The sequence below is a fragment of the Colias eurytheme genome, chromosome 6 (assembly GCF_061535395.1).
Source record: "Colias eurytheme isolate Ceu_HAF_F1 chromosome 6, ilColEury1 Martin Lab GWU primary, whole genome shotgun sequence".
Classification (NCBI taxonomy): Eukaryota; Metazoa; Arthropoda; class Insecta; order Lepidoptera; family Pieridae; genus Colias; species Colias eurytheme.
In genome coordinates, this window is record NC_142985.1 from 13,324,370 (window position 1) to 13,350,787 (window position 26,418).

A 26,418-nucleotide genomic window follows, 5' to 3' on the forward strand; every position below is an offset into this window, starting at 1 on the left:
CTACATCGGCCGCGGACTGCCTAGGGCTGTATCTCTATAGTGCAGTCATGGGCAGGCTGCGGCTGGTGTCCCACAACACATTAAAATTCTCGAAAGGGCCTCTGCGTGTTGGATCCGTGTCCCCACGTAAGCCTTCCAAAGATCCGGGTACCGTCCTTCTGGTGGTACCCGAGTATTATGGAACAGAGAAACATAATAATAATAATAATAAACACATTTATTGTCAGAATCACATCATGATTACAAATTGATTTACAAAGGAAAAACAAATAAAAGAAAAATAATAAGAATAAGAAGAAGATTATTCCTAAGAAACAGTAGGTAATGTGGCAGTGAGTGACCTGACAAATGGAGCCAACTCAGTTTATGATGGCAAGGTGATTAATACCTTACCACCACTGATTTTCAGTGACCCCAAGTGACTATTGGAGTTTCAGTCTAGAATTACATGTAATGAAAATTTAACATGAGTATATATTACAGGTTGTTGTGTGATGTTTTAAATGATTAGACTTACAAAATATATAGACAGAATCGATTCAGTCGTAATGATAGTTGTATGAGTAAATGTAAATGTTCAAAAGTTTGATATCTATTGTTTAAACGTATTAAATTATAAAACATTTTATAACCCTTTCACTACCAATAATTATCTGATATCGTATACCAATTGTTTTCTCACAAAACGTCACAAAACACAGAAAGAATAGCGTCGTCTGTCCCGAAATTATTTCTTCATTATCCATCGATTTACCCCTAACAATGGAATAATGATTAATCTATTAAGCTAGCAATTAAGGCGGTTTACTCACGAGCAACTAGCACGCTATTATAGAAGTCAAAGGTTGATAAGTTATGGAACATTTATTATTATACGGGATATACAAATTATAAATAATTAATTTATTCAAAAATGTAACGCTCTACATATTTTGTTAGTAATTACTGTGATATTTTATTTTCCTTATTAATGGTAATAATAAATTGCTAAAAATGTGATATAAAATTATAATTCTGCACCCTACTATAGATATACGCTGCATCTTTTATAATTTAAAACTAGCTGTGCCCGCGACTTCGTCCGCGTGGAATAGTGACTGTATAGTAGTTACTACTTAATTTTTGAAGTGAAAACTTCTTTAGCGGCGTTGAGCACTTTTTCTGTAATGGGTATAAAATCTTAAACTCGCGTCAGGACACGTGACCTGATCGAAAAAGCGTAAGACGAATACCATTCCAAAATATCAAACATGCTCAACGTTAATAATCAAGTATTCACTTCTGCCGGCACTCCCGGAGTGCAACCCGACTTTTTTATTGAATTGAAAGGAAAAACACGTAGGTACTACCATAAATAATACAAAGAACTGTTAGTAAAATTTATTACTAAACTGAGCTAAAAAATAAAAAAAATAAATACCTAACTAATTAATTTTCTACGTAAACTTTATTTTTAGGCACCAGAGGGGAAGGGAGCAAATTTATTTTTCTTCCTTCCTTGTATGGATGTTTCTGCTAATAAATCGTGAAGCAACTGAGCGCCGAGACAAACGTCAAAACGCAAAGGAATAGAATCCGCTATCGATACTAATAATTGACATAAGCGTATGATGTTTTGCTAAGGATTTGTTCACCCTACCAACGACGACGACGACCACGAACAAAATTTTCATCCAGTCGCAATTTAACAAAATAGTGCTAAACACAATTAGAATAAATTATTAAAATTTCCTGTCGTTCTGGTGGTTGGAATTTTTTTTTTGAGATCAATGAATGAAGAAATAGATTTTTCGTAGAAACGGTAGCTCCTAGAAAATCGAAAAAAATCTATTTTTTATTAATTGACCTCAAAATTTTTTTCTTCCGAGTACCAGTGTGACGGGAAATTTTAATATTTTATTTTTAACGAATTTGGTCTGGATGAGAATTTTGGTCGTTGTCGTCGTCGTAATTTTGGTAGTGTGACCGAACCATTACTAAAATGTGATGAGCTTATTAGAGCAGGCTCCAAGGAGATGTTCGTTTGCAAAAATAGCGGACCTAAATCTGACTTCTGATATATATTGTATAGATCCCAGACATCCTATAGACAGATGTTGCCAACCAGTTTTGTGGTCCCACTGCCCGCACCCCGGTAATTAAATTTGGCATACAAAGAAAAAAATAAAAATTTCCAAAACATGCCGTGTGGGGTATCAAATGAAAGAGCTTATTGAGTAGATCACGAATATAAAATAAATAATAATAATAATTAATAGCATACTATAACATTTCTTACACTTTCTCTAAGATTTTTTTAGAAAATTTACGAAAATGCTCCATTTTTGAGTTAACTTTAAACCATTATAGATTGAAAACTCATGAATATATTTTTTAAATTATTATTTTAAATAATTAACAATAGTCCATTGTTTACCGTGCACAAATTGTAATGGACCACAGTGACAAAAGAAGTGGTATCTTTAGGAAAAAAAATTGCCAAGGGCCAGGCCTATGTGGCTTTGAGTAGAGTTCAAAATTTCCAGTGTGTGGCTATCCTCTCGCTCCCATATCCCCCTCTTCTTTAATAGACTTTCAACCCATTCCCTTTCCACCCCTAGTAAATGATTTGATGTAAACCATATTATCTAATTGTACCTATATGTACACGTCATATCCTGACGTTTGATGCTCCATTTGGTTTATTTATCTAACCACTGTCACCCCTAAAGTGCCCTATATGTAATAAACGGATGAACCGATTTCGATAAAACATTATTAATTGTAATAGTATAGGTATTATTTGACAACATTCCATTATTGTTCATTCCCACTTTTACCGCTGTAATCTAATAGAAGCTGTAATGGATAAACCGAATTGGATAAAAATATAACTAATATTTTTTCCCACATTCCCACTTTTACCCCCATAAAGGTATAATAAATGGATGAACCGATTTTGATACACTTTATCTAAGAACCAGCGTCGGAAAATATGCTGCCTAACATCAAAACCGCATCTAATTCGGATTACACACACAAACACACACACACATAGCGGTCAAACACTTATCACCCATCTTTTTGCGTCGGGGGTTAAAAATATAATAGGACATAATTTGAAGGACATTTTATGTAGAAAATTTACCTAGAAGTAAGCATAATTCTAATTTGACCCCTCCCCCTACTACCGTAGCTTAAGTTAAATTTTTAACTACAGTTTTGGGTTTGGGATCGATTTAATAATTTAACCCCTGCTAATTTTTTCACATATTTTCATTGTACAGACATCACTTTTCTAGAATTTTATTATATGTATTGATGATTGATGATTGACCACGCGCAAGGTTACTAATATCCACTACATCCTCACGCAAATCGTCAATTTTTATTAACATTGAATCTGTTAATAAAAAAAAATCAAAAGATAACTGTACCTTATTTTATTAAAAAGCTACTAACAAATAAAGTTTTATCAAGAACTAAAGTGACCTTCTTTGGGCGTTTAATATAGTCTTGTAAAAGTTATACCTACATAAAAATAAAATTTCATCATTTTCTTATTTTGTCATACTTAACTTTAACTAATTAAAAACATAAGTCTAACTATATAATTATAAAGAATAAATACAAAAGCTACAACTTATATTTTGTGGGAACGCAAGAAGGCGAAAATTAAAAAAAAAAGCCGAAGATTTATAACAATGTAACGAATGAACACAATCACTGTTATCTACTATTATTATATTAACTGTAATGGTGTCTTGTTTGACATCAAATAATAAACATCTACCCTCACTTATAAAAATTTAGTACATATATTCACATGAAATATAAGCGCACCTGAAATGGACTCTGGGAAGATATGAATTATTTATTTTACTTAAAATTTATATTTATATTGTATTTTACTAAAAAAAACAACCTCACCAACATCATAATATTTAAATTATGAATTTCCAAGAAGCGTTAATATTATGTAAATTGATTTGATTTTAATGAAATCTCATAGATGGCGCTGTTTTAAATTTGTCTTTATACTACTAAGATTCATTATACTGTTTCTCTGCCAAAATTACTTAAATGACGTAGTTTTTATAGTTTAAAGGTAGACAATAGCATGGCTTACTCAAAAACAACATTTAAACATGAGTCTTTAGATTGTACGCTATCGTAGTACATAGAATACGTAAGAAAAATAAAGGTTCACAGCTCCTCCCCCGCAGGTGATAGCTTGATAATATGTAGCCTATAGCCTGACCCGACCTGTTAGTAATATTCATGCAAAATTTGAAGTCAATCTATGCAGTACTTTTCGAGATTAGCCCGGTCAAACATACAGACAAACAGACAAACAGACAAACCGACAAACAGACAAACAGACAAAAATTCTAAAAACTATGTTTTTGGCTTCTATATCGATTATAGATCATGGATTATGTATTCTTTTAAAAAAATATTCAATGTACAGTTTTGACTTTCCTACGATTTTATTATATGTATAGATATTATTACTTTAACTCTCATTTGTAGATTTAGTAACAGATCATATTAGTAAACATAAAATATTGAGAGCTCTATCTCTATACTAGAACCTTCTACAACTACAGCGTTAAGTTTTACTCAACTCTCGAGCATTTAACAAAACTTAACCCGAACGCTGCACTACACACCGCCTAAGTCACCAAGGCGGAATCAATCTTAGTCACATAACAATAGACTTCACCGCGACACCGTGTCGTCTACAACAATACGTTATTTATGACTTGCATGCTTTAATTGAACGATAATTCACTTGAGAAACGAGCTTGTACTAGCCTGATTGTTTGAATCAAATCAAATTGGATCATTAATTTTGCGAAAGGAGTGGTTAAATGTTATAAAACCGATAAAATAGAGTTTAATCGTATTTTAAATTGAACCCTCTACATAATAGAATCGATAATTTTGTTTTATTGATTTATTGTACAGATTTGTAGATTGTATGTATCATCGTAATGCGTGGGATTCGGGAACATGAAAATAACAATTTTAAGCGTGGGACATGGAAGGTCCGCGAACATGTTGATAGTGTTCGTGAATCGTGATAAAAATTGCAGATATAGGTATTTTCTCAGGCAATGACAAACATTAGATGTCATAATAAATACCGGAATATTAATTAACAACAATCTTTTAATTACTGTCACATTACGCTAATTCTGTGTAAACATAATTTTGATTTTACGTAAAATAAATATTCCCGTAGTTAAATAATTTCCTTCTTTAAAAGCCTTAATATCTCGTATAGGATTTAGAGATCTACGATGCAGTGGTGGACGTGCGCTGCTACGAGCTGACAGCGCTGTTCCTCTGTTCCCTGTTCGTCCCCAAATGTGGGCCCTTAGGCCACATGGTGCGGCCCTGCAGGAGCTTGTGTCAAGGTATTGGACTTAATTGTAATGTCAATAAATTGAATATTACTTATTAGGTATTTAAAATGTTCGCCTTTCGATACTTTAGTTAAAGTAATAAACCAGGAATACCTGGATGGTTAATTTTTCATCAATTTGTGAAAGTGAAATTTTATAATATAAATGGCTTACCTTAATTGTTTATTTAAAAAAGTTATAAAATAGGGTGAAACATGCATTTATTAATACACATTAGTTTTTGAATTAAAATACAAATGTCGATAATTCGAACCAAATGTATATTTTTGTGAAAAATCACGACTGTTAATTAAACGTATATTTTTATTGTCTTAAAAAATAACCAGTTTAGTTCTAACAACAGCAATAAAATATTGTTGACTACCAAAACATTCAGCATTGGTTGAAATAATTTCAACCGTAGTAACTCATAAACTTCCCCTCACAAGCCCCAACGTTTTCCCATTAATTGTTACCTGTTACCAGTTTCCCAACTTGAGGAAATTAATTTTCCCATTACTTGAACCACAAGTGTACAAACACTTAAGCGTAAAATGTCTGAATTGTGAAAAATTAACAAACATACTCATTTTCAAAATACAAATAGGATTCTTTTTTTTCAATAAAATTCGTTCAGTGTATTTTTCTTCACAAAAAAAACAAGGTTCTAGTGGATACGAAGAACTGTTTGACAAGAAAATTTTAATCATTCTTAGCTGCGCTCAATTGCGACATTTATTTTTATAAAAAAGTGTGTACCTAATATGTAGAACCTTCATCCAGCAATAAAAGCAAGCTATCTAATGGTAAAACAACGTATGAATTTGGTCTAGCAGTTACAAACAATCAAAACTTTCGTCCCTACGATAACAGTAACTACAAACTACACATTCCTATTATGGTTTACTGTAAATTTGTACAGAAACAATGCGCCGCTGCGGCTTCTTCCTGGAAGTGTTCGGTCTGTCGATGCCGGACTACCTCCAGTGCGATATCTTCCCGGAGTCGACTGACACCGATGTGTGTCTGGGGAACAAGGAGGTGAAAGACGCTAAGGTTCGAGCTGCTAAACCAGGTGTGTGTAATGAGCTTTATGACTGTTAAAACATGTAGATAGATTCACGTGGAAACTTCTGGTATCAGGTTTTTGTACTGAATTGTTACTTTCGATTGAAAGCAAAACCAATGTTAGGTTTTCATTTTTACATTATATTAAGATTGCCTATAAAATTTTGTACATTTTTAACAAATAGAAAAAATCGATCAGGATACGAATTTATCTCTATGAAATGTACCAACTAAAATTTCAGTATTGTCTCATTATTATATTTTCTGGACTTCACGGTTCGATGACCTCACATCTTGAGTCAGCAGTTTCCAAGAAACCTATCAACTTAGGGTAGATAGCTCGCAATCAGTTTATAATTTTTATAATAATTGTTCTATAACCGATTATAGATGCCGAGATAATAATATTATGTAATTGTTTATTGCTTGTTTCAATGTTGCATAAACATTTCACATACTTTCACAAAAACCTAACAAATGTAACCCTGTATTGTATAAATGGATATTTTTCGAGATAACACCTATCAGGAGCAATTAATCACGCTCGAAAATCTCACATATTACATTATCTTCATCCACGTCAAGACTAACAGTCTCTTTCTATATTTATTTTTTTGATGTTATCCCGTAACAATATAATATTATGTTATAGATTTTTACTTGATATTATTCTTTGTGTTGAAAGTTCTGGAATTGATTATTGTTTATATTGTGTCCCCTAATTATAATTTACCTTCCACCCCGTTAACAAAACCGCTTTTCCCAGTCTGCCAATCTGGCTTCCAATGCGACACGAACCGCTGTATCCCGCACGACTGGCGCTGCGACGGGCACGTCGACTGCGCGGACAGGTCCGACGAGCTGAACTGCCGCGTGTGCAAGCGCTCTGGCGACGTACACTGCGGCAACCAGCGGTGCATCTCGCAGGCGCATCTGTGTGATGGCAAAGTGGACTGTCCGTGGGGGCAGGATGAGCGGAATTGCTGTGAGTGTATTTTGTAAACTGTTCACGTAATTTGATGATTATATGATAAAGGTTAATGTTGTGGGAGAAGTTGTAATAAATGAATATAAGATGTACAATTTAGCTATCGCGTGAGTAAAAATAAAACATATTGGAGTCGTGTTAGTATCCTAAATATGTAAATCTATTTGGACTATAAATAGAATAAGTGGTTGTTATGTTGAAAATCTAATATATGTACAGATCTCTATATGTACAGATCTTTATATGTACAGATCTCTAATCTAAGCTTCTGAATTTACGTTCTGTTTTGATTCGTGGGGTCAAGAGGGAAACAAGAAAATACTTTTGATTGGAACATATTATGGAACTTTTGTTATTATTAATGTACTATGTATTTATTAAAAATTTATTAAAAAATTATTAAAATACCTTTTCGCCATAATCGGTAATGGCATTATCGTTTTGGAAGTTCGTACAATTGTTTTTGCACAAAGATATTACATTAAAAGGTACACGCCATCCACATTTTTTTTACTAAGCCGTGCAATTCCTACAGTACGGCTAAGCGAGTCAAACGGAGATGTAGGCGCCGGCGAAGTACAAGTATACCGCGCGGCGAACCAGTCCTGGTTCCCCGCGTGCCTCGCCGCCGCGCCCCTGGACAGAGACACCGCTGCAGAGATCTGTTCCATGCTTGGATACACGTATGTGACATACCTTCCACAATACATCATTGCTGTCAGTTAGCTAACTGCCTTAGGCCAATAGAAAACTTAAAAACACGAACACAAATAATAAACATAACAGTTGACATCCGTATTGCCAAATGTTAGAAAGCTATCGAATAAGGGCTACGGAGCTACGCCGTAGATGTTTCTACGAACCTACGAACTGAGGACTGAATACAGTAGTAATAACGTGTAATCAGTCGTTCTAGTTAGTACGTTCGTAGTAACGTCTACGGCGTAGCATTCATTTGCTAATATGCTATGCTACGAACGAACGAACGGTTACGAACCACGAATAATTTCGTATATTGACTTGGATTAACCTATCTCAATCGCTGCTGCTTAAAAATATTGGTAATATAAGATAATTTCACTTATATATATACTATAGGACTACCACCATTGGTAATCCTATGAGTATTACCAATGAGAATACATCTAATTAAAATATTGACGATTAATATTTAAGGGCAGATTTATTCATTGAATTTAAATAAAAAAGAGGTTTTTATTTATATAAGATTCAATTAAAAAGTTACATTTATAAGATAGATAAGGATGATTTTATTTTGACAAGGATCGTCAACAAGAGCAGAGTAATAGGCGGAGCAGCCAGAGCTGGTCGCACGCACGCTCTCACACCGAGCGGCGCGCAGGCGGCGGGGCCGGCGCTCGTCCACGGCGTGGCGCAGTCCTACAGAGCCTTCCAGAGGAGCGAGGGCGGCTTGCTGCGCGAGCTCAAGGATTGCAGGCACGATTCTAAGAAGATACACCTAATTTGTAATAATTATGGTAAGTTTTTTTAGTTTATTTTGAATTATGTATGTATTTGCGCTGTATTTTCTTGAGTTTTGAATTATTTTACGTAAACTGTATTAACAATTTATCTTAACTCCTAATTAGATTACGATCAAATCTTGTACAAACATATGTGTTAAATCTTTACCGAGTCATATCTTCTAAAATTGTTATGCTTTATAAAACTTTACAATAAAACCATACCGTATTAGATTAATATGCGCGAAGCAGAATGCATGGTCCAAAGTACCATACAAATTACAATATCGTAAAATCAAATATATTCAGAGGAATCTCATCTTAAAGCGCATTAAAATAAAGGCGCGTCCAATCACACGCAAGAGTGGCCTGATCCCCGGATCAGATGTTATTACGGGTTCGGCTTTATGCAAATTGCGGCTTCTTATTATAAACTACTTTTATATATTTTTAACGATTTCCAATTATAATATATTCTTTAATAACTGGCAGTGGTTAGTTTAGTGGTCTACAGAGACGTTGAAAGTTGTCTGTAAAGAGTAAAATGTATATTCTACTTTCAATAATTTTATAAAAAGGTAATGGCATAAGTAAGGTTCTCTGCTTATGTTTATATTTTTTCAAATTAAAATCCGTTTTTATATGCTTGGAACGTAATAATATGATAAAGAACAGTACCTATTGAAATAATAAGAAACTTGAAGCCAAATATTAAAGAGAAAAGTCGTGTAAGCATAAAATTTCCAACTGTTTAGGGCTGTCAAATTATTGTTCTATGTTTAGAAAATAAATTTACAGTGCCTACTATAAAAAATGAAATAGGTAACTCAAAGTACATAAATAAAAAGATTCGGAAATCCCGTTTTTTACAATTTAAGTTTTTAATTACTAGAAATTCCATTATAATATTTCGATAGAGTACATGAAGATATTTATTCTAATTTGTTTGCTAATTAAAACAAAGCAAGTATTATGTCGTTAACTAAAATGTTAGTGGAAACCTTAAAACTTACCCGTGGCAGCCCTAAAGGTGAGTGACCGCAAGGGCGTGTTTTATTAAGCAGACTTGGAATGCTATACAGTTCAAATTATGTAGGAACTCGCCGGCTTACACATGTTTTTTCAAATAGCTGGCATTCTTTGCTTTGCCCAGAACAATCTCGGACTGAAATGAAAAGCTTTGTGGCTTTTATTCCACAGGGATTGAGATGTTTTAATAATTACATTGCGGTTTTAGAAGCAATTATTATTATACAGGTGAAAATCCTCGACTTTGTTGCTGTGTTTTATAAAATTTAACAGTCTATCTTCTTTAAGATCTATCTTTGACATGTTGCCCCTTTATGACTATTTAGAGGTAGCTGTGCAAAGTTTCTAAACGCTTATAAACACATATAAAGCAATGCTTTACCAGAAAATAATAAATATTCTATTCGTTCTTTGCTTCTCCATAAGCCGATAAGAGTCCCAGAGTCAGAGCGAATGCGACGCGCCGTGTCGAATTCCGACAGCGCTGTCAATATGAATATTTTCAACGTTTCACCTTTTCATCCCGTGAGCATTAAAACATAAAGGAAGATCTATTCCTGTACTTTCTTCGGAAGAAGTACGCCCACGCGAGCATCTTATTGTATTACTTTTTAACTACCTAGTGAAAGCCGTGGGGCGGTATCTCTCTGCCTTTGAAAGTTGACGGCTTTGCGATTTTAATGTGTCTTTTTGTAGAATATTGAATGGATTAATTTTGTTATTTTTAATGGTACAAGGACTTTGTTTATTTTGATCTTGGTGACGTATTTTATTTAATACTAGCGACCCACCCCGGCTTCGCACGGGTGCAATGCTGATACTAAATACACTACAGAAAAACTGTGAACGTTGTATATAAAAACATAGCGGCCCGCTCCGGCTTCGCATGGGTATCAAATATATTATAGCCGGGCGGCCGGCCGGTACCGCCGCAAACGCTACGTCCCGCAATTTTTAAATCTGTAATATCTTCGAAAATATTCACTTAAATCATACGGTGTAAAGGACCATATAGATCTATATTAAATGAACAATGTATTCAAGGTATTTAATTGGTTAAGGATTAATGCTGTATTGGTTGAAATCGCATCGAAAAATAGCCATTATTTGTCGTAAAAAGTAAATGACAAAAAAAAGTTATTGTGGGTTATCCATAAGAGATAGACATATACCATCGCGGACTTTTCTGTAGACCTTTTCAATGTGTATAATACTTAGTACATTATTTTGATAAAACTCGTAGGGTTCAGCCTGCGTTTGCAATGTAAGCGGAATAAATGTAATTTTTTACGACATCACATTAGAAACCTCAAAAATAACAGTACTTCTCCACTACTTAATGGATCTTATTATACATATAAACCTTCCTCTTGAATCACTCTATCTATTAAAAAAAACCGCATCAAAATCCGTTGCGTAGTTTCAAAGATTTAAGCGTACAAAGGGACATAGGGACAGGGAAAGCGACTTTGTTTTATACTATGTAGTGAAACTTCCTGCATTAAGTGATATTTTAGTAGCCTTTCAACATAACAAAACAATGAAATATATTTCTTATATCATCATATTATTACACATAGGTATTATATCACATTACTTATTAACTTGTACCGTGTACCTACAACAGATTTGATAACGTTACATGCGTATTCAAGTTATTGTTCCTAACCTTATCATAAAGATTAATCCTTTATGCAATAGCCAGGAAACTTATTATGAACTTATAGAAATTCTGAATATTGTAATCAAAGAAAACGTCCGTCACTTACAACTGTCGGCCGACGAAATGAAAATTTTAACTTTCCTAATTAGGAATATTGTTGTCCTCGCCGGCGTCGTAAATCAAATCTCGAGTTATTGTAACGGGATTTATTAGACGTATGAAGCATTGATAATATTAATGTTTCAAAGTCTTTTAATAGTATCATTGTAAAAGTTTATTAATTACGTGGAATTTCGCTGGATTTGGATTTGATTTTGTATATAATACCTATTCAGAGTCATGCAAATACTCTCGTTATAGATATCCTCGAGAATTAAGGACTAGGGAATATAAGTGACCCAAGAGCCATATTTTTCTGGATTAAACCGCAAGAAGACTGCCCAGCAAAATCTCCGCGGTAACAAACTATGTACATATTATTATCCTTCAATCCGCTTTTAAAACATTTTTAAAATCGGGCTGACACACAAATACACATATTTTTTCCTCCGTTTTTTTAATAGGAGCCTAAATAATCTTATATATTGTACCTATGTAATATATTACATAAAATATTTGTGTATTATAAACATATAAAACTGATGTCATGAATACAAAAGGATGATTCTTGCTATTCGGGTTGAATTTAGTTTATTTCCGTCGAACATCATTGTATAAATTCAATAAGATTTATATTCTCAGAAATACAATGCTTGCTTTGCAAAAATATGCCTTATTTCATAATTGAAAAACCCTAATTAACCATTAAAGCAGCTTACAGCTTTCTTTAGTACCCATAAATATTTAATATGAAGCAGCAAATAAAAAGCGGCTTTACCGTCCACACAATAAGTGCGATATTCGGTTACGACACCTGTAACGAGGGCCATTACACGCGGCGATTTAGTTGTCGTATCGGTCACGTCTCTTTGTGTTCTTTACGAGTTCAAATAAAAATGTCGCAAGAATGTTTTTCGTGATGCGACGAGGTGGGGACGGGAGGAATCGGTTCTGATTTATGAGGTCGATCACGAGAATGAAAACTTTCTTAACTGAAAATATTTGTTTTAACGATTCTTAATATTTTTCGGGTAGATTATTCTTTGCTCCCATAAAACGTTTCGTGTGGGAACATTTTAATTCATATTATTTCACTATATTAATTGAGACAGCATATTAAAGAATTAATTCACTAACGAACCTAAAATTCATGCATAGTCCAAGATATTATGTTCCAAGAATTATGTAAGCTTGCAATTGACAACCAAGACCTTAATTTAATTTCTACAGGGCAGCGAAAGGCTGCTGTAAATGCTAGTGCTATGTAAATGTTAAATAATATATTGTCCTAGGCCCATACAGTATCTCCATATACTTACTGTGCATCGTAGTTTTGGCGGAGTCTATTCTTTTTTCCACATAAAACTTACAGACGAAATAAGTAAAATATTGTGATAATCAACTCAGTATTCTCGTATCAATTTCACACATCTCCATAAGAATATTAGCAGGATAAATTAACCTGTCATTCATATAACCAGCTAACTTTGCTAGAAGTTAAAATTTCAAACTAATACCACCTAATACTCAACCGTACGGGGAGAATGTGAATTAATGTCGATTTTTATTAAATTCTCCGGAGGGTTTTGACAGGCTGTATAAATTACGGCACCTCGAATATCGTACAACTCGTTACGGGTCCCTTTACATAGTACGACGCGATAGTAATCGTATGCGATTACCTGTGGCTACAAGGGTAGAATAGGGTTTGAATTTAACGGTAGATTATATAGACTGTAATTTATTGTATTTGACAGGGTCAAAAATTTGTTAAATAAATGACTTAAGTTGGGTAGGGGCAAAATATTATGTATACTTATAAATAATTTGGAAAATCCAAAAGTGCACGCCTCATAATTTTTTTTTAATAAATATTTATTAATTATTATTTTTGTTTATTTAATAACAATTAAACCACATCGAATCAGACCCTGAAAAATGAAAGGGTTCTATTCCTGAGCATACTCAAGCGTAAGAGAAAAAAAAAGACTCGATTAGTAAAGTATTTCGGTCGCTATCGTGTTAACAAGAAAAAGGATCCGCACATACAGACACACGGACGTCCAAGACAGAACTTTTTTAAACTGTTTTTTAACTAGTTTAAATAACAAAAATGACATCAAAAATATCATGAACGTTATAAATAGTGTTTTTTCTTAATATGTGTGTGTATGTATTATCTTACAAGTGCAATGTATGATACATAAGGACATTTTAAGTTTGAAAAATCAGATGTTTTGCGCGAAGTGACAGTAGTACCCACCTCAACGCTTCGCTTATGAGGCGTGCAAAAATGTGCCTCGGTATAATCATATAATTTCTTAATTTATTATTTAATTCTTAAGTTTTTGTTTAATCCACCTCAAAAACAAAGTGAAATAATTTGTTATAAACCAACACTTAAATAGACCGAGAAAATTTAGACAAGAAGCAACCAACACGCTTGCTGAAGACACCTTCTAAATACTAAAATGATTTACTTAAAACAGCAACAACTAAAAACCAAACATTTACTATCATACAGAATATCGTACAGAAAAATGTCGTGCACGTGTCCTATAAAGGCGCTCAAATATATTACGTCAGTATTGTGCTCAAGTAATCTTTCATTGTCCACCTGAGAAGGTCGCTTTGTTATCTCGTACAGTGGCTACACGTTCTGTGGAACTTAAAAACGACTAATGGTGGGTAGTTTGATAAAGAGCTGAGATTTCTATGCTGGGGATTTTACTTGAAATAAAGACTGTTCGTCCTTATGTGTCTTCTTTTGTCGCGTGGTATGTTAGAGAAGATAGTGCTAAGGCTTTTATAACGTGGAAAATAATATTACTCAAACCTTTAAGTTTAGGTTAATCATTTATGCATAACTCGTTTTATTCAGATTGATTCTTATTTATTTTATTTTACGTTTTTGTATAGGCTGTTTTTGGAAGTGATTTCCTTCAATAAGAGAAAAAGGCCAAACCAAAACAGAAAATTCTAGGCAAGAAAACCTACTCAAGCGGACCCAGGAAAATCGCTTGTCGTTTTCTAAATTGCGCCGCACAATAAACATAACGCAAAGACAAAGAATCTACGTCGTAATCTGTTTTTCTTAATTGTTAGCCCGCTGAGAGGCGGGCGGCAAAAAACTTTAATTATCTCTTATAATGGTACGGCTTTCGGGCGTGGGTGCGGTACGCGTGACTGGCGGTAAACAATTATTTTGTTTACTCCATCAATATTAGATGAAATGGCCGTAGATTCGATAGTTATGCTCTCGAAAGATTAGTACTACTTGGAATGGAAAATTCAAAGGATTGTATCTATGAGAGTGAGTTGTTTTCCATATTGTACAAATTTCATTGATCGGGTTTTGCTACCAAATTAGGTAAGATCTGGCGTTAATTAAAAATGCTATATTGACGTGAGACGTGTGATAGATTTTTCAGAAAGTTTTTCACATAAATATAACCAAAAGCGGTTTATTTATATAGAAGCTGATAGACAAATCGATACAAATATAGTGTACATACCTACATGTCAATCTTATTAGATACCTGATTAACGTCGTGGGTAAAAATCTCATAAACTATACGAGCACACAGTAATCGCCTTACCCTCATATCTTAAAGCGCTTTGTTTACTCTGTCCCAAAAAGGAGTTTTGCTTAAATTTCAATTCAGAAACCGCAGGACGTCAAGGTGAGGCAGACAAAGGTTATTCCGAGGGTGATTTTAAATTCTCCAACAATTGTGCTGAGTCATCTTGTAAACGAGCGAATAACTCGGATTTATAACATTGTTTCTCACTAATTGTTATCTGGAATAATTACTGGGAACCTCTAGTTTTGTAAACCCTTACCGCTGTTTTGATTACACTGGCATATTCTGATTCACTGTGGTGGTGGAAAAAGGTAATAATTGTTGTATCTATATATAAATACAAATAAATACAACATAAGATATAAAATTGTATATAATTTAATTTTGTTTAAAATTATGAACAGTTTAAATCAAAACTTACTTTAACAGTGTAAATTCAGTATATATATCGTCCCAGGCAAGCAGTGATTCACGTGCATAATTTAGTTGAAATATTATTATTGTTGGATTTTAGACGGAAAATTTAAGCCAGGTATAAGAAGAAGAGATTTGTGAATTATGAGATAGATTGCTTGGGATATATACTTATAATTATACAAGTTCCATTTTTGTTTCCAAGATCCATTCTGTAAAAAAGAACTGAAAATTTTTACTCTTAATAATTAACATTATTTAAATCTTAATACACATTATTGATATTCTGCATATAACCTGAATTAATTAAAATAGCACTTTAAAGTGCTCCAATTATTATACTAAATACTAATGTTTACAGTAATACACAGAATCAATTGAACACTTTGTAATCTAACATTTTCATTACATCGTTCATAAATAGATCTGTTTGTCATTAATACATTTTCCAACAGAATGCGGCAAGCGTAGAACCATAGCATCAGCGACGAAACGTATAGTGGGGGGTGTGGAAGCGTCTCCCGGAGACTGGCCGTTCCTCGCGGCGATCCTCGGCGGGCCGGAGGAGGTGTTCTACTGCGCGGGAGTGCTCGTGGCCGACCAGTGGGTGCTCACAGCTTCGCATTGTGTTGGCAAGTGAGTGGAATACAAACCTGTTATATTGAATGAATGACTGAATGAATGAATGAAATAATACATTTATTTCTGAAATAAGGTACACACTTGAGTAGAAAAAACAAAATTGCGGAAGAGGAAAGTAAAATACATAAAATTATACATTATGTTTCCTGAGAAATTCGTATCGTGTGTGCACAGCATTTTAAGAAAATTGACTTGACTCAGCTTTCTGCTATAGCCTAGAATTATAATAGAACATTGAGGTGGTGTATGGCTTGATGATCAACTGTTTTGTAGGGGAGTACCTTAGTCGTGGTGATTTGCACCGTTGTGGTTGGTGTCTGATTGAGATTCTCAATTGTGTGGTCAGATGCAGGTGTAGTTAATGATGTCGATGATACTGGGACTGATTTGTTATTTTGAAATAAAAAATGGCTTTAAAAATAACCAATCAATAAATAAATAGGGACACATTTTATTTGGAGTTCAAGGATTGAGGAAAACTAAGTTAATGTAAAGCTGACCTACAAACAAGTATGAAAGTGAAACAATTTTCACTCCATTCATAAAATTTTACGTCGCAATAACAACTTGATAAATATAATTATTGGAAAATCTGGAAAAATCCCTAGTACATTTCACGGTAAAATATATCGATTATCGATCGTGTTTTGCTTTGTGTACAATCGTGGGAATTTTACTCAATGGTTACATTTATGCGTCTTTCATTTGGTTTCTAATAAACATGTACGCTAAATAAACTAGACGTGACATTTTAGGATACAATATAATTTCACATATGTTGTTTGTTTGTACCATTGGTTGTTTTTTTTTTTTGGTTGACAGCGTTTCCAATATATTATCTATTTAGAACATCTTAAAAAAACTAATTTATCTGAAAATAAGGCTATACATAAATCGTAAGGTCGTCAGACAGCATTTTATGAAAAACTAGCAGTCCGCCCCGGCTTCGCCCGTGGTACATATTTACGTTTTCTCTACGTAAGAACCATCCTCGTACTTCAAGGAATATAATAAAAAAAGAATTAACGAAATCGGTTCAGCCGTTCTCAAGTTATGCGCTTACCAACACATTTTGGGATTCATTTTTATATTATAGACTAGCGGTCCGCCCCGGCTTCGCCCGTGGTATATATTTACGTTTTCTCTACATAAAAACTATCCTCGTACTTCAAGGAATATAATAAAAAAAGAATTATCGAAATCGGTTCAGCCGTTCTCGAGTTATGCGCTTACCAACACATTTTGCTATTCATTTTTATATACAGGGTGTCCCAGCAACGGTATACTTAGCCCCAAGGAGGTTATAATTTTGCATACGCTGATTACGTAAAAAATACTTATAAAATTCCAGACGAATTTTTTTGACAAATAGATGGATTCTTAAAACTATATGTGTAAACTCTAACAAGCAACCCACTCACCCGCACGTGAGCTATCGTTTAAGATTATGTTTTCATAGACAAAATGCTCACATTAGCGAAGCGGTATATGCCGCTGCGCGAAGCTAGAGACGAAAACATGGATTTTAAGGAAAAATTAAGCAAAATTTTTTTGGCGTAATTTTGTTGTTTAAGTATTTTTTACGTGATCAGTGTATGCAAAACTACAAGTCCCTTCGCGCTTAGTATACTAATAGTGGAACTCCGTTTCACCACCAGAGACACCTTTTCTTTGCTATAAACCTCACGGAGCCCGAGACCTTTCCAACGAATGAAAAACCGTGGAAATCGGTTGGTACATTCTGGAGTTTCGGAGTTTCAGAGAATCGAAAACCCGACTTATTTTTATATAGTAGATAATATTAAAGCTCAAATCTCTATTTTATTCATCTTAATAGATTTGTTATGTTGTTAATAAATTATCAGGATAAGTGAAGAAAATATATCTCTAAAACAAAATCTACTTCCGCTTAATCCTTTAGACTTTTTTCTACATTCAATTCCATCTTAAAATATGTATTTATATTAAAACGAGAGTTCAAAATGCTAGAGCCTTTGTGAAGGTCAGCTATTAAAATAATAATAAAAACGTGTGGCACTCTGCCGCGGTAAAGCTATTGCATAGCATGTCTTTAAGCCACACCTCCGTGTCCGTCGGAGTGGGGAGCGTGAGGTTTTTTCGTTACGGAATTTCTCGTTTTGGTCCCCGCGCTCAAGGCCCGCGATAGAAGCTATACAATAGCTTAAAACCATTTTATTTCCTAGTCACTCAGATGTAAATGGCTGGACCATACAACTGGGGATCACGCGTCGGCGATCGCACGCGTACTACGGCCAGAAGGTGAAAGTGAGGAGAGTGGTCCCCCATCCGCTGTACAACGTGGGAGTCGCTCATGATAATGATATAGCACTGTTTCAGGTAACATTGACAGGATTTTCCTTTGTAATAATTTAGTCTTTAGGTTTTACAGAAGTTACCTTTTTAGTTTTATTTGGTACTAGTGTTGTGTTCATAAAATATGATTTTCTGTCTATTTTGGTAAAATGTTTATCCAAAAAAGTTCCGACCTGATTACGCTGATTTTAAGGCAATCAATTCAAAATCAGTTTCTGGTTATTATAGCTATGACTTGCAAGTCATAGTTGCATCATCTTTCATCTACTTTTCAATAGCATCGTTAAGTATGCTTCCATTTTTATCATTGCAAATAAATTCCTATATGACTTGAAAATGAAATTATTCCTATAGCTGGCAGTGCGAGTCCGCTACCACGAACACCTATCGCCCGTGTGCTTACCCCCTGCGCGGCGAGCGCTACAACCTGGCACATTATGTACCGTCATCGGTTGGGGCAAGCGGACTGATAAGGACAGTGAGTATACTTACAATATCTGGAAGTAAATAAAATGTAGATGGAAATTCATTGTCACTCATGTGTGGTTGTGGCTACTTGTATTCGTACGTATTGCGAACTAGCTGCGCTCCGCGGTTTCACTGGCGTGGATTCGCTTCTGTTGGTCTTAGCGTAATGATATACATATATATATAGCCTTCGATAAATGGGCTATCCAACACCGAAAGAATTTTTCAAATCGGACCAGTATTTCCTGAAATTAGCGCATTCAAACGAACAAACTCTTCAGCTTTATAATTTATGTATAGATTTAGAATAAATTACAAACATAAAACTGAATGAAATGGTCGAATTATTCTTATTCTTGAATCTAATAAAGACAGAGCTCTTCTTTGAGTAGTTCATTAACTACTAGACTCAGCGCTTTGATGAAGCCGATATTGTCTCAACAGATGAATACATGAGTTCTAACCTTATATTTGACGACTTACGGGTTCCATGAAGTTCCATTCACTGTTGAGATTCTAATTGGTTTTGATGCTATGAAAATAACTTCAGTACTAAAGTGAATAAGTATAGAATTGCCTGTTAATAAGAACGTATTCAGAACTATGAGTGTTGTAAGTAGCATGTTTTTAAATTGATTGTCCCGAAAACAATTCGTCTAAAATTATCTGCATCGTTCTACGATAGATCATACAAAGGATTATATTTCAATTCCATATATTTTTTAATCTTGTTGTTATATCCCAGCTAGACAAAACAAAATTTCCGAGTACGACGACCGGAATTCTAAAATTGATGTGTACTTTTTGTATAAAACATAAAACAACGTGGATCTAAACTGCATTGAATCTTTACAGTGGCTGTGATATTAACTAGGTTAAAAAAAACAGATTATTTTTATAACGGAGAAAATTATGTATTTTAGTTGCAAATTAATATTTTATTTTAATTTTCTTGAGTGTCTACTAAAATACTTCTGTACCTACTTAAAAGATTAGTTTTCATTGTGGTTTTCATTACTAAGTCTCCCTGTTCGGTATATTATAGAGAACATATGTCATTTGATTGAAATCTTCATCAAGCATTCAAAGTCTACACAGTGCACGTCAATTAAGCTTACCAATTACTATGTACAAAGTTGTTCTGATTTCAATTTAACTAGAGTAAATAATTTGTTCTCCTTTGAATCTTCATCAAATAGCTTTTTTCTTTTTCAGAATGAACCAATCTATCCTTTTTTTTGTGAATGATTGAGATTTATTATAATTTGAATAGGGACTAGCCCTAAGGCAAGAAGTTGTTGGTATTGGTACATAATATTACAGACGAGCATTCCTTTGAAGACGCCCAAGTCCTACGTCTGATCTATTTCTGCTTTCACCCTCTATCCTATCATAGTCCTGAAAGGCTGCATTGCTTGCGAATAAAAGCGTTATATTCCTATTCAGTTTAATAATTTCTATCGAATTTACTCTGCAAATACGGGCAAACTATCGGCAGAATAGCTCACTGTTTCCATAATGCCGTTTTCAGCGATAAACTATCACAAATCAACTGTCGAGCTGGCAACGATACGTCCTGTGGCCTGTAATGTGCTTACGGGTCATTTGAGACGCAGTTAGTCACTTGAGCGACGCTAACGAGTTGAAAACTTACGATTTTATTGCACATTAAACTGTCTAGCGCTGCCCTTGATTTATTCTTGCGAAGGGACCAATTGATTTTGTATCAGATGATATTTGCGGTTTCGCTAGTTAATGCCTTTGGGAATTGATCTAGTCGCCAAGTCTGAAAGTGAAGAAATAACTGTTAGTTTTAGTGAATTTAGCACCATGTAGGTAGAGTTATTTTCCTATTATTTTAACTACAGTAGAAATTGAATTTGTCAAATAAAAATAAGTTTAAGTTTTATATAACTACTATTTTTAACAGAAAACTTTACACAATTTTAAATTCACGTCATGTTACCCAGTGTCAGAATACGAACCAGCAGTAAATGAAGTAGAGGTTCCCGTTCTGAATCGGGACCTTTGTAACCAGTGGCTGGAGCACCGCGACCTCAACGTCACAGAGGGGATGATCTGCGCGGGCTACCCGGAGGGCGGCAAGGACGCTTGTCAGGTAAGACGATGTTTTTTTTAATGTCAGAGCAAGCAAATTGGCAGGTGGGCCACCTGAGTGGTCACCACCGCCCATAAACACTTGTAACACTGGAAGTGTTACAGGTGCTTTGCCGGCCTTTTATGGACAAATAAGCTCTTTTCTTGAAGGCCCCAATGTCGTAGTTGTTCGGGAACACCGCAGGTGGTAAATCGTCACCGTACAAAGTTTTACCGTACGCGGAAGGAAGTATTGTTTCTCTTTTTTCTTTCCTACTTGACTAGGCGTGTACCTACTCTGGGACGCTTTTGGTACATAAAATGGTATATGCGTAAATGTTGGATAGGTGTAATACGTTATCTATACTAATATTATAAAGAGGAAAAGTTTGTATGTATGTAAGTATGTATGTATGTATGGTTTTCACGCATAAACTACTGGACCGATTTTGATGAAATTTGGCACAGATAATCTTTAGACCCTGACAAAAGAACATAGGCTACCTTTTATTGCGAAATATGTACCACGGGCGAAGCCGGGGCGGACCGCTAGTACGTTATACGTATACGTTGGATTTGTACGGCGTTTGATTGATAACTTACAGTTTACTGCGTAAATCTTCATCATGAAATATTTCAATGTTTATACGTTCGATAACGTGAAGACGTGGAGAATGTAGGAATAGCAGGAAAATTTAAGTTGTAACTTTCCGAATACTAGGCCCGTACATTATTCTGGGTTTATAGTTTATCCATTTTTCTGCAGTCTATCTAACTTAAAAATAAAAGTAATAACATATAATGTGAGTTTATGATCAATTTAAGTATCACTGATTAGTTTCCCCATCTTGCTTTTATTGAGTAATTTTCCTCATAATATAATAATAAGAAGTAAAAATATATTATTCGTTTTGTTAGTTGTTCAAATACGATACTCATCCCAATATGAAATCAAATAAATTTGTTATGCCTGAATTTGCGAGAGGCCGACTTTATTTACTTTTTTCCTTCATAAACTTTTATTTATTTAAGAAAATTGTATTGACTTGGAGATTCCCATCTTTAATGAAATTTCTGATAGCCAAGATGCTACAATATTATAGTATTGTGTACCTTACATTTTAAGATTAAATTGTCGGATTTCTTTTGTATAAAATGTTTAACAATATTTTTCATTTACTGAAGCCATAGCGAATACAGTTAGTAATATGTAGTTAATTAATTGTATTCTTTAACAAATTTCAGTTACATTGTGACTTAAAGTTCAATGTACAACTACAAAATTCGAATAAATTTTCCATGAAATCTAAATGTTTGTTTACTGACTTCAAACGAATTTCGGCGATATTCTGAATTATTAAAGTTATTTAATTTTTAATTGTTTTAAATAATAGCTTACTTTAGTATAATATTATTTAGTTTTGAAAGCAACGAAGAAACAGAAGGCTACAATTAATATCAAGTATGTTAACACATACCTCTGCAAATAAATAAAACAAACTATATTGTTTCGAACGCATCTGCTTGAAAATTTTAAGCTTTAAGTTAGCTTTAATAGCTCGAAGCTTTATTTTGGCAATGATAAATCATGGATAATATTATAACTTATTACATAACTTAACATTATATTATATTACTCGAACAAATTTTGCTATAACCATTATCAACGTCTGAGCTTTATGCAATAAAGCTAATTTCTTTTCAGTTTAACTTCACTGCCGATAAAATGGGCAAAAATGGACGCAACGTCCGTTCTAGGTCTTAGTAATATTAGCCCGCTTGTTACGCCTGAGTACTGCCGCAAACATGAAGAAAAGATATTGGCTTCAGCTCTGACTCGCTATTTATTGCACCAAGCTTAATACTCCGCTGCATTTTATTGCTTATCTGTTGAGAATGTATTTTGTTTTCTTAAGCAAGTCCTTGAAGATTTAAATTGTGTTTCGACTTTCTTTTCTCTGGATTTTATAAAGAATTGTTTACATTGTTTTATTGTTTACTACTAGCTAAAAAACCCGGCTTCGCCCGGGAGTTGATATGAGATGACGTGGTAGAGTCGAAATAAAAAAATAAACTATGACGTAAAAAGTAAAAAAAAAGTTTATTGAAAACGTTTTCTCATTATTTATAATACTTGTTTATAAACAACATTTTTCATTTTATTGTCCGGAGTATATATATACATAAATTTTTCGGATTTCCTACTCTTGAGCAAGCTACATATAGCTGACCGTGAGAGAAGCAGGATTCTTTGAGGTTAATGCCACAATATTTTAAAGTTTATCCTTGCGCTTTGTTAATTGTAAAACTAAAGGCTAATTTTATTGGAAACTACAGTCTTTTAAATTGAAATGGCAATTCCGAAGAGATCAGTGGTATTCTAGGTATAAATACTGTCTGTCCTTTGGTCTTTCCAGAAATAAGTTCAGCTTCAATGATATTATTCGATAGCTGTTTTACGATCATTCTAGTTCCATTACATAATTTTGGGGAGTTGAGATTTCTGAGTAGTATGATTGGAGTTCCAATTTTCAGACGAAGGCCTAGTGTAATGGCATTCCTGGTACTTGTAAAGAGTTTAGAAATTCAGTGGGGAAGTTGACACTTTCTTCAATAGATACCATCGTGTCGATCGATTTATATATTTTCTCTTCACCAGGTATTTTCTTCAGAATATTAAAATTGATATCGTCAACGATATTATTTTTAGTGGCCAAAATTGCTCTTTGAAATAACCACTCTGCATTAGTATAGTTCTGAATAATATTTGGATAAATTTTGTCGAGTAGTTCGTCTTCAGTAGTGGCTATATTACAGAAATCACTATTAAGTTCAATGAGGCCGGTCGTTTGGTCAGTAGGATATGTACCTTCGCCGATTTGTAAAAGTATTTTAGCAAATTGTGCTGTTGTTTCATCTCTTGATAATTCAACTCTCATGTTTTTTGTTAATTGCAGTATTTGGACTTGTGGCCAGAGATGTGATTTTTTCAAGCATGCATTGATCTCGTCTGCTGATGTTGTCTTGGGAATAACTGGAAGTGTTTGTCGAAAATCACCTGAGAGTATGAGTAGAGCTCCTCCCATTATTTCAGAGTTTTTTCGCAATTCTTGTAATGTTTTGTCCATGGCTTCTATAAATTTTTTATGGGCCATGGTGCATTCATCCCAGATGAAAATTTTAGCTTGTCTTAGAATTTGACCACGTCCAGATTTTCCTGAAATTTTACATACCGGGAATTGTTGTTCGGCTATATTCAATGGTATTTGTAAGGCAGAATGGGCAGATCGTCCTCCTTCCATAAGTGTGGCTGCAATGCCAGATGATGCTAGTGCCAGTGCGATGAGTTTTTTAGCACGTATTTCCGCCAGTATTAGATTTTAAATGAGAAACGTTTTACCGGTGCCTCCTGGTGCGTCCAAGTAAATAATTCCACCAATATTGTTATTTATCCGGCTCATTATAACGTCGTAAACTTTTTTTTTATTGTCATTGAGAGTTGTGAGCAATGTATTCAAGTAGTTCATTGATGTTGTAACTTTTTTCCTTCATAATTTCGTAGTTTAGCACACTAAAAGCATTTCTTTGTGGTGCTGGCATTCCAAGTTCTACTTAGGCTTGATTATTTATTGCTAAACATTTATCTTCTAAGCGAATGAGTGTTTCATTGAAGATCTCGTCATTGAATTCTATAGTCAGTTCAGGATTAGCTTGTCGGACTTGGTACAATATATCATCACTCATACTCCTTTTGAAAGAGTCCCATAGCTGTTTTGGGTTTGATGGGTTACATGTTGTTAATATTATAGGGAAATTTCACGAAAAAAACCCACAAATAACTTATTTCTATTTCGTTTCAAAATCGAGAGTTAATTAAACACACTATTAAAAATACTCACACGTGATACTTCTAAATAAAGGCTCACAGATAACTTCTCTTCTTTTCGTTTTGAAATCGCTCGTTTCGCTGTTCAAATTAAACTAACTCTGGTGAGCGACACCGGGCTCTTATATATTCAGAGAGCCTAGGCTCTAGAATATTCGAGAAAAGTTGAAAATATTTTCCCTCTCACACCTTCTAGAGTATTCTGGTCACTATCGTCCGCCATAATAAAAGGTTCTATAGCGGTAGCATTTGTAGTTAAAGCGCGAAATTTAAAAACCTAAATTTTTTAATGTTTTGAGAACTAATTTGGATAACTAAAATTATGTCGCTTTAACTCCAAAATATACGTTAAATAATGACGTCTAAATACACAAAAATTAAATTTAAGATTTTATTTAAATTGGAATTTTAAATTTCGCGCCACTACTACACATGCTGCAATGGCTCACAAATAAGGAGACTACTTATAATACACTATGACTATTGTGTATAGTCTCCGAAGTTCAAATATTCGATAACAGATGGCGCCACTGCACTTAATTTCCAAGTTGAATGGTCGGAAAGTCCCTTATATCTTTAAAAACATGCCCTTTAGATTAAAACAGGAACTTTCTTGTTCGAGGGGGGATAAAGGGCTATCACACCACATAAGTCCCTTTATCGTGTCGGGACTCCTTTTTAAGTTTTATCGGCACGCACATTTTATCGACTTAGTTTTATTATATATATAGATATAGATTGAATGTTGATTAATATTGTATAATGAAAAAGTTACCCGAAAATTCATTAGGAGTAGAAAATAACAAAAAATAATCACTGTATTTCATAGTAGGTATCATCTTGTTGGTTATATAAAATTCACTTTGATATAATAACGTGTTAATCTCTAAATTGAGCAATTTGATTGCAAATTGTTTGCTGCCGTTCATTTCCAAACCCTTTTTATAAGAAAATTTTCTCTCTTTCACACTTTAGCTTACATCATAGCTTACGGGTCAGCTTTTACAGCGAAATCACTTTTCCTATTGATACTTCGACATATAACATAAACCCAATTAAATTCTCCAGGGTGACTCGGGCGGCCCTCTGCTCTGCAAGGACCCGGACGACCAGTCGCGGTGGTACGTCGGCGGCATCGTGTCGTGGGGTATAAAGTGCGCCCACCCGCGCCTGCCCGGCGTGTACGCGTACGTGCCCAAGTACATCCCGTGGATACAGAAGCAAATCAACTTGTATAACGACGAAAATGCCCCATCAGAACCTGATATCTGA

At 34.3% G+C, this 26,418-nt stretch overlaps 1 protein-coding gene across 1 annotated transcript in view; it reads left to right on the forward strand.

The window, feature by feature from the left end:
• Corin (corin serine peptidase) overlaps window positions 1–26,418 on the forward strand; it is a 65,709-nt gene extending 39,291 nt beyond the window's left edge. Inside the window, exons 6-15 of the mRNA XM_090103478.1 lie at window positions 5,270–5,402; window positions 6,313–6,465; window positions 7,225–7,443; window positions 7,982–8,129; window positions 8,731–8,945; window positions 16,175–16,355; window positions 18,566–18,719; window positions 19,050–19,173; window positions 21,134–21,282; window positions 26,215–26,418. Of these exons, the coding sequence (XP_089959604.1) occupies window positions 5,270–5,402; window positions 6,313–6,465; window positions 7,225–7,443; window positions 7,982–8,129; window positions 8,731–8,945; window positions 16,175–16,355; window positions 18,566–18,719; window positions 19,050–19,173; window positions 21,134–21,282; window positions 26,215–26,418 (1,680 nt within the window). The remainder of the gene's footprint in view (window positions 1–5,269; window positions 5,403–6,312; window positions 6,466–7,224; window positions 7,444–7,981; window positions 8,130–8,730; window positions 8,946–16,174; window positions 16,356–18,565; window positions 18,720–19,049; window positions 19,174–21,133; window positions 21,283–26,214) is intronic.